At 49.6% G+C, this 9123-nt stretch overlaps 1 protein-coding gene across 1 annotated transcript; it reads right to left on the reverse strand.

Moving 5' to 3' along the window:
• Positions 1-1090: 1090 nt before the first annotated feature.
• SNAI2 (snail family transcriptional repressor 2) lies at positions 1091-4662 on the reverse strand. The gene is made up of 3 exons (XM_043483449.1): positions 4465-4662; positions 3260-3805; positions 1091-2331 (listed from the first exon to the last, which is right to left on the reverse strand). Exons 1-3 carry the CDS (start codon positions 4541-4543, stop codon positions 2150-2152), a joined length of 807 nt encoding a protein of 268 aa, XP_043339384.1. The 5' UTR covers positions 4544-4662; the 3' UTR covers positions 1091-2149.
• Between the last annotated feature and the right edge of the window lie 4461 nt (positions 4663-9123).

A 9123-nucleotide genomic window follows, 5' to 3' on the forward strand; every position in this document is an offset into this window, starting at 1 on the left:
CAAATAATTTTGCTTTAGAGAGATATGTCCTGAGATACAAAAAAATTAAACAAAATATGAAATTGAGGGGCTTTTTGGTCGACATACTCCCTTTTTATATGTCAGCTAAAAAATGTAACACACATTGAGATGTGTCTGAGCATCTAAGGGATACGTTGGTATTGCTAATGTCTTTGAGATACTAGTTCTGGCTTTTGTTTGTATCACAAGGACATTAGAAGGAAAAATAATTCTTTGAGTTCTGAGCAAACCAGAGAGAAGTGATTAATGGTGGCAGGAACTCTGCTCAACATGGGTTTGAGTCTGGATTTAAATACATAGCGTGGTGACTGTCACAGTGCCTGTGACGGTTGTTTAGCATCCTAATGTGTGAGTCAGTCCACTGTGTTTGGTGAGCATGTGCTTGTAGGTGGGCTGGCCAGTCTTGCCCTGTTGGATTAGGTCACAGTGGGTTTGAGCTGGGGCCTCTTCAAAATACCATAAAAAGAAAACCCAACCTTCTCTTTCTTAGCCATGCACCTGTCAGACTGCTGATTATCTTAACCCACTAGATGTGGTGCTTTCTTTGAATGACTTAATTTTCCAATTTGTAATAAGTCTACTACTATAAATAAATCTTTTTCCTAATCTTTTCATGCAGATGCTCTATTTTTCTTCTTATATATCATTAATGACATTTCTTTTAGAGTCCTTAAACTGTTCTGGAGGCCCATATGACAGACACTAATTACAACCAGTGACTGTAATTTGATTTCATAAAGCCAACACAATCAAGTCATCAAAAAGAAAAGGTTTTGAAAGATATTCTTGACTATCAGTAAGGTGAATATTCTTAGCACTCAGAAAGTGTGATTTTTGTTAGAGGCATGCTAACAAACTCCCAGTAAGATGTTGTCTTTCTGAATGTAATAGTACTATCTTAAGAGTAAAAAAAATTATTGGCTTTACTATAATCGAACACATAAACTAACAGTTGATATTCATAATGAACACCATTCACTTTATCTCTTATTAACAAAAGAAGCAGTTCTTTATATAGTTGTTTGAACTAATCATGAAGTAAGTAAAGTTTCTGAGAGCATACAAACAATAGATTTTAAATCAAAAATGTTTATTGTAAAAAAGAACCTTGAAAACTGTTTTTTTTTAAAAAAAGAAATGTAAATTTCACAAGTCTTCAGGTTGTTTATAGGCATTGGCTATAGACAACTTTTCACTTTCATACAAAACTCATTCAATCATATAAAAATAAACACAAATTTACATGGACTCATCAACTATACAGTTAACTAAAAAGACAGCTAGAAGGGGTGCAGTTGTGGATTGCATTTGTTGTATGCATTTAAAGTTGTTTAAGTGACATCACAGAGTTTCTAAAAATCCTTTGTTGCACTTATTCCCATCTTTAGTTGATTTTAGAAAATCATTAAAAATCTTTTAAAACATAAGACATGGAGCATGCACCAGGAATGTTCAAAATAGTCTTTCCCGACTCCCGAAGGCACATACTATTTATTGGCCAAAAAAAGAAGAAAAAAACACTTTTAATACATTCTCTTGTGTTTTTCCTTCTTGTTCTTTCTCTCTTTCCTTCTCCCTCTCTCCCTCAAAAACAGAGTTTAAAGTACGACAGGTAACAAAGCAGGCTTCAGTTCAAGGATGGTGACCAGACATGACACATGTAATAAAGTGAACTTGGAATACTTTATAAGGCACCTGAGATAGTGTCTGGCAGATTCTTGTCCTATAGGAAAATCTATTACAAATCCCGTACAAGGAAACACTGTTCTTTGCAGTTGAAATGCTTTGGCAGCAAAGTAAATCTTTGCATTCTTTCTTAGTAAGAAAAGATGCAATGTGCTTTTTGCTTCATCATAGAAGAGCAAGATTCTTGTCTTTTATCCTCTCCATCTATCGGTCAGTAAATATATGGTCATTTTAAACTTCACTCGGAAAGGATTAATCTGATGCACATGGAATCCCCTGCCCTGGCAGCTGTGTGTGTGTGTGTGTGTGTGTGTGTGTGTGTGTGTCTATACATATTATTCGAGTTTGTCAGCACAAGACAAAATGCCTTTGGACTTTTGCTTGTCGCTCAGAGGCGGAGTGACAAGTAAAATGCGTGACAAAAGTGAACAGGGGTGTGTCACTAGTGCGCCGCACAGCAGCCAGACTCCTCATGCTTGTGCAGGAGGGACATCCGCGAGAAGGTTTTGGAGCAACTCTTGCACTGGTATTTCTTGACGTCCGAGTGCGTCTGCAGGTGAGCCCTCAGATTGGACCTGTCTGCGAAGGCCCTGCTGCAGTGAGAGCAGGAAAAAGGCTTCTCCCCTGGGGGGGTGGGGCAGGGTGGGGAGAAAGAAAGATGGTCAGTGTTTTCAGAGGAAATGCAAATCCAGAAGAGGCTTACGAGCAATCTTCACACTTTGCCAAAAGCATGAGAAGGAGCAAAACTTGATTCAAATCCCCCTTAATTGATACTTGTTTCAATGTCTGGCCCTTTAAGACAAATGTGAAAGTTGCACTTAAAAAAAAATCAAATTCAAAAAATTTTAAAAATATATAATTCCTGCTGCCAGTCCTGCAGAAATAATTCCTGTCGTGCTAGGACTTGGCTTGTTCAAGCTCTCTTCTTCGGCAGGTGCAGCTAACGGCCAGCTCCTCCCCAGGTTTCCCAACAGTTCCCCTTTTCCCTCCTTCTGTATTATGACTAAGCCTGGGTGAGTGCCCCCGCTCCTGGCAGGGTGATTTTGTGCTAGGAATAGAAAACTCAGCAGCAAAAACAAAACAAAAGCAAACAACGGAAAGCAAATTCAGCCCTCGCTATCCAACTTGCTGTGGGTGAGAGACAGCACAGCAAGAATGTAACCAACAAAAACCCAAGAACCAAAAACTTCATCGGTCTGTCTGCCTAATCAGTTGATTGGGAGAACAACATCGGTATTTGCTAATCATTGGGAGACATTTCACAGAACAAACGGCCAAGCACATCTCTCCTGATTTGCTAACTGATCTTTGAGACCAAACCTCCTGAATCTAACTTTCCAAAGTCTAAATGCTGTTTGCAGTCTCGGGAGCAGAGGCTGTTAGCAAGCAGTGGAGCCCTTTCTGCTCTGAGGACTTTTGGAGTCGTCAGGAAGTAGCTAAAAACGAACATCCATCATCAAAAGTACTGTGTCACCACTTAAGGCAAATCGGACGGCCAGCCCAGAGCTTCCTTCTGCTGGACGGTGACACCCTGACTATGCGTTTCTCTTACCAGTGTGAGTTCTGATGTGCCCTTGCAGTAACCAGGGTCTGGAGAACGCCTTGCCGCAGATCTTGCAGACACAAGGTAAGGTGTGCGTCCGAATGTGCATCTTGAGGGCGCCCAGGCTCACGTATTCCTTGTCACAGTACTTACAGCTGAAGGATTTCCTGGACTGGGCGTCACAGTGCAGCTGCTTGTGTTTGCCCAGCCCCGAGAAGGTCGAATAGGTTTTATTGCATAAATTGCACTGAAACTTTTCAGCTTCGATAGCGTGGGGGTCTGAAAGCTTGGACTGTAGCCTTTCCTCTTCGTCGCTAATGGGGCTCTCGGAGCCGCTGTGGTCCTTGGATGAGGTGTCGGACGGAGGAGGGGGACTCACGCGCCCCAAGGATGCGGGGTATCCGGACAGAGGGGAGAGGCCGGCGGGCAGCGGGGCGTGGAAGGGAGAGGCGGTGGTCCACACGGCGATGGGGCTGTAGGCTCCCGACCTGAGGACCTCCGGCTGCGGGATGACAGGCACCGGGTAGCCCTCGTAGAGACACGGGGAGATAATCACTGCGGAGACAGGAGAGGAGCGGGGCGTGAGACAGAGGGCACCGCGAAAGCGCAGGGAACAAGGAGACAGACTCCTAGGAGCAGGAAGGCGCTGGGAGGACATTATTTTTCCGCCGCCGCTGCTTGCGGTCACTGTGCTTAAGGCTCATTTCTGCACCACCCCCCACGCCCCGCACATGAGCGAGTGTGGGGGGCTGCCCGGCCCTGAGACCAGCAAGCGCAGGGGGAAACCTACCCACTTTCTAAAGATACAGAAAAGTTCTCTTCCACCTCATGCGTGGGCTGCTTGCTTGGCTCACGCCGGTAAGTACAAGGATTGGCGTAAATCAAGCCGCTTTCTGGAGGAAAGGAGCCTTATTACATGAAAAAGGCAATAATTCAACGTTCACGCACTGCCTCACCCAGCCTCCACGTCCTCATTATGCAAGTATGTACACGCTGCGGAACGTGACGTCGCAAGAGCCCAGGGAAGTTCTCCTCGCCAGCTCAGAGTGTGGAAGTTTTGAATTAAACCCGAGACCGAACGATCTGAGCAAGGACCGCTCTTTCGGGAGCAAACAGCCTGGGTGTCCAGCTCTTTCGTACTGAAGTCGAGAGGCGGCACACCCCTGTCGTTACCCATTTACAGACTGAGATGCGGACATCTGGCCCCCCCTTACCTGTGTGTGTGTCCAGCTCGCTGTAGTTGGGCTTCTTGGAGGCGTTGAAATGCTTCTTGACCAGGAAGGAGCGCGGCATCCTGGCGGCGGCGCGGGGCGCTGGGCGCGGGGCGCGCGGTCCTACAGCATCTCTGCCCCGCAGGTGCGCGTGCGGCGCCGCCAGGTCGCGGGCTCCTCGCGGACTGAGCCCGCGGTGGCGGCGGGGAGGCCTTTTTTTCCTCTCTTTCGCGAGAAGGGTCCAATCACAGCCGAGAGGTTCAGATTTCAGCTCCTCCCTCTGGGCCAGCTGTGAGCAGAGGAGGAATCTGTTGTCAGACTAAATTATTCTGGTTCAAAATGGGCTGTGCCCCGGCTTTCAGTGGAGAGGAAAAAAGTGCTTCAGTCTTTTCGGGAGAGGTCGTTTTCCTTCCTGAGCGCAGAGCCGGGCGTCTTTACTCCGGGTGCGCTGGGTCCGCCGGCCGGGCCTGGCTTCCAGGTGCGGGCTCCGCGCCGGCTGGGGAGGCTGGGCTCTGGGCTCCTGGAGCCTCGTGGCTTTGGAGAGGTTTGGCGCGCACAGGAACGGAGCAATTCACTCCTGGCTTTTGAAAAAGGAAGGTAGCGGCGAAGACAAAGCCCCAGTGAGTGAGCCGCGGGCCTGCAAGGGGGCAGCCCGGGCCGAGACCCGCCCGCTTCGCGCGCTGGGGATGCGCTTCGTGTCCCGGCGGCTGGGGGTGGGGGGTGGGGACGCTTCCTCGGGAAATAAAGCGGTCGTGTCACTTGTTAACGTCCGGGCTTGAAAGAAGCGCTTTGCGTCCCCCGAAGGACCCACTTCCAGGGAGAAGCGGGCCCCCCAGGATGAGAGGGAAGGATAAACTGAGGTCCCTGCCGTGGGAATATGGAAAGGGCTCTCCCAGAGGCCTCTGAGAAGCGCTTCTATCTTTTCATGCATCACTAGGTGTTTTTTTTTTTTTTTTTAATGGAAAAAAGCGTGAATGAGCCGTTAGGGACAATAGTTTCAAACATTTATTTGCTTTATGTGGTGCTGGTTTTTCAGTATAAAGTCACCGCATCATCTCTCTGCTACTCTCCTGTGTGGCGTTTTAAAAGAAAGGGTGCCTCCTCTGTAGCGCTTGGTTAAGTTTCTAAACTAGCTGGGTAACTAGCAAAAACACCTTGATTTTGTGCACGGTATTGAGTCGAAAAATACACTAGAGTGGCTCGTTGTAAAAATGACATTTCAACCATGTTTTCAAGCATCTCTCATCCTTTCCACCTCTTGCTTAAAGATTAAGGAAAGAACAAATCTGCAGTCAGACCACCCTACCCTTGATTCGAACAGGTGCTGGGAGGAAAAAAAAAAACAAAAAAACAACAAGTGGAAAAATAACAGTTGAAGTCAAGACTTGCAAGAGGAAGGCGCATGTCTGGCACATAACTTCTTAATCTTGAGGTGAGGCGGCAGGGAGGGCGGGGCCCCGAGGGCGGGGCCCCAGCTGCCTGGGCTATTGTGGAGGATCCCTGTACCTTCCTTCCAAGAGTCACTGGTTCAAGCACCAGAGAAAGGAATTTAGATGAACCTTTATGTTGAAAGAAGCAGTTTTCCTGGGTGCCAGGAAAGTAGGAATATGCATCAGAGTCCTCCATAAACCATGAACTGCAGGATAACCCAGAGCAACTTTCTGAACTTCTGTTTCGTGAGGGAGTGGCTACCCACTCCAGTATTCTTGCCTGGAGAAGTCCATGCACAGGCTACAATCCATGGGGTGGGTTTCAAAGAGTTGGACTCGACTGACCGACTAGCACTTTCATTTCAGATTGGCCGGTTTACTGGGACAGGAGCCCTCCTCGCCCCTCCCAGCCCGTTTCCTGCAGGAGGCACTTTGTCAGGGACGCGACCCCCTTGAGAAAACCCAGATGCCAATGCGCTGACTTCCTCCTTCAGCTCCACCCAGAGTCTGCTCAGCACAGTGAGGGGGCTGCAGGCATTCTGGTGTTTGTTGGTCGATAATTACAGCACAGGGTGACCTGCTTAAGTGTGTATGTGAACAATCCGCTCTAAGAGCTGAACAGTATTTCACTCCTCAAGGGATAGCCCTTGGATCTGCGTTACAGATGCCTCGTCACGTGGACATTGGGCAGAGTCGGACGTGTTCCCGCGCCTGCCAGGCGGCGAGGGTGTCAGGAGCCTGTCTGAGGCGTGTTCTCGCACAGGTCTGCCAGGCCCGTGTGAGGTCCGCTCTGCTGCAGGAAGGGCCAGCCCCAGGTGAGTCAGGGCACAGGCGCCCCGCTGAGATACCTCGGGGCTGGTGAGGATGGCAGATAGAGGAGACCATTGGGACACCTCCCCCCCTGCAAGAAGACCCACTGCAGGGATTCTGCTCAGACCTGTGGCAGTTCCTCTCCTGCGGGCCAGAAACTGGCCCAGTCACTGCCCAGGACAGAGCCCTGCGTGGGGGCAAGGACCCCTGGCTTCCATGTGTCACTGGGGCAGTCACTGCCCAGCACAGAGCCCTGCGTGGGGGCAAGGACCCCTGGCTTCCATGTGTCACTGGGGCAGTCACTGCCCAGCACAGAGCCCTGCATAGAGGCATGGACCCCTGGCTTCCATGTGTCACTGGGGCAGCACATTCCCAACCTTGGTCTTGTTCTGCCAGAAACAAGTCCTGGGCTGACGGCTCAGGTGGCCAGGAACAGTGAGGAAGGACACTTGTCCTGAGATAATACTGACCCGCAGCCCAGTCAGGGAGCAGTTGGGGGCACAGCAGCGCCTCCCGACAAAGGACAAGGTAGGGACAGGCTCAGCCCGCTGTGGGGCAGAGAAGTGAGGGGAGGGAGGATGGTCCATGGGCAGTGTCCAGGCTCCCTGGCCTGACTCCCCAGAGAATCTCGGTCCTGCTGGAGGAAGTGGGGCTCTATCAATACCCGCCCTGTGGCTGAGTCCCACTGGCAGGAGTGCCTCACCTTACCTGTGATCTGTGGGGAGGCCCACATCACCTGGTTCCTTACTCATCACGAAGTTTTATTAGGCAGGACCTGGGGTGGCTTAGCAGGCAGGCTCTCCTTTGCTCTGTTTTCTGAAGAAGCTGATGGAGAAGACTTGTAGACAACTCTGTGACCTTGTGGGGGGCCAGCCCTTCCTCACAGCTTCGTGTGCCAGTGGGGTTTCTCCCAGACCCAGGCTTTTCAGTGAAAGACATATTCTTGCCTTGCCAACTCGGGGAATAAAGTAGATGCATGAGGTTTGGGAGTGCATCTCAGGTTTGTGTACTTTGCAGGAAGATTTGTGTGCAGGTAGGTCCTCAGGTGTGGGAGCAGCAGTACAGATACTGAGCTAAGGAAATGGAGTGATTCCAGCTCCAGAAGAAGCCACAGCTCAGCCAAGACAGAGAACCAGCTCCTGAGACCAATGGTGTCTTTTCCAACTTCAGTTTGGGCCATTACCCTGGTGTGGGCGGGGGCGGGATTACCTCTGTTGAAAGACATGCAGTCATGGAATGTCGCTGGTTTGACTGTGATATCCAGAGAATATTAGAGCGTGCAGCTGGCTTCTTAACTATTTAGACAGGAATAAAGTGGTTGTGATACTGAACTTTGAATGACAAACGTGTGAGCGGCCTCATGGTGGTGTGTGTGTCTGTGTTTGTACACAGATGTACATGTATGTGTTCTAGCTCATGATGGAACTCAGCTTCAGGTAAAGTCAACCAGCCCCTGAAAGAGAAGTAAAAGTTTCCTTGGGTTCCTGGGTTTCTCTGTCTGTAAATTATGTTCGGTACTCTTCATTTATTTCTTTTATGGTGATCTGGGGACAAATATTTCCCAAGGCAGAAGGGAGACAATCAGAGTGCGTGTTGGGTTCTGCTAAGATGTTCTGAGCTTTGTGACAAGCAGGGTCCCTGTCCTCCAGGGACGTGGATGGAAATCGGGTACACACGTGTGTCTGCTCAGGAACGTCAGCGTGAGGGACACACACACGTGTGTGTGCAAAGGAGAACCGAGGTAAGGAACCATGGGGAGCAGGCTGTCTGTGTCCTGTGTGGTGTGTGGGTGTTCGTCCTTCCTGGGTGTGCGGGGCCTCCACTGGCCAGTCTCCCTGCCACAGGTTCTGTGTGTGTCCATCTGGCTTTGATGTTGTGGTCAGGAGACACCACAAATGCTATACATCTGACACCAAGCAGAAAATCTTGCTGAGCGTGGGGACAGCATGAGATGCGTTTTATGTTGAATCCCTTGGATTCTGAACCTCACTTCCAGCTATGGTTTTCGAGTCCCTCTTGCCTCTGGCGGCTGCCCTGCGGTTACTGTGTCATTCAAGGTCAAAGACATGCGGGCCCCCGATGTCTTGTCTGTACTTGTGGACTCTGCAGTTAGAGGAACAGGAAAGACTGCAGAGAGAGGGTGTTTGTCCTCCGCGCTGCGGTTCCGGGATCTGTGGGCACGCAACGACCCCTGCTGGTGGGCTCTGGAAGGCACCTGCTTTCCTTTCCAGACTCTAGCAAGACCTGTCACCTCCCGATGGTGGACGAACAACCTGCACACCCAGGACAGGAGCTTGACCTCATTTTGTAATTGCCCCAATTTCAGGAGACTGTTATTTAAACCCTGACTTTTTTTAAAAACTCTGTTCTGAATTAACGATGGCTTACTTGGTTTGTGGAAACACAAGTGGCGTTTACAGGT

The sequence above is a fragment of the Cervus canadensis genome, chromosome 12 (genome assembly GCF_019320065.1).
Source record: "Cervus canadensis isolate Bull #8, Minnesota chromosome 12, ASM1932006v1, whole genome shotgun sequence".
Lineage (NCBI taxonomy): Eukaryota > Metazoa > Chordata > Mammalia > Artiodactyla > Cervidae > Cervus > Cervus canadensis.

Bases quoted from the DNA above. Each gene is read 5' to 3' on its own strand.
- SNAI2 (XM_043483449.1), bottom strand. From the start codon at position 4,543: ATGCCGCGCTCCTTCCTGGTCAAGAAGCATTTCAACGCCTCCAAGAAG. The intron at 3,806-4,464 runs GTAAGGGGGGGC...CTGTCTCCGCAG, and splicing joins CGAGCTGGACACACACACAG to TGATTATCTCCCCGTGTCTC. The intron at 2,332-3,259 runs GTAAGAGAAACG...CCACCCCCCCAG, and splicing joins GCACATCAGAACTCACACTG to GGGAGAAGCCTTTTTCCTGC.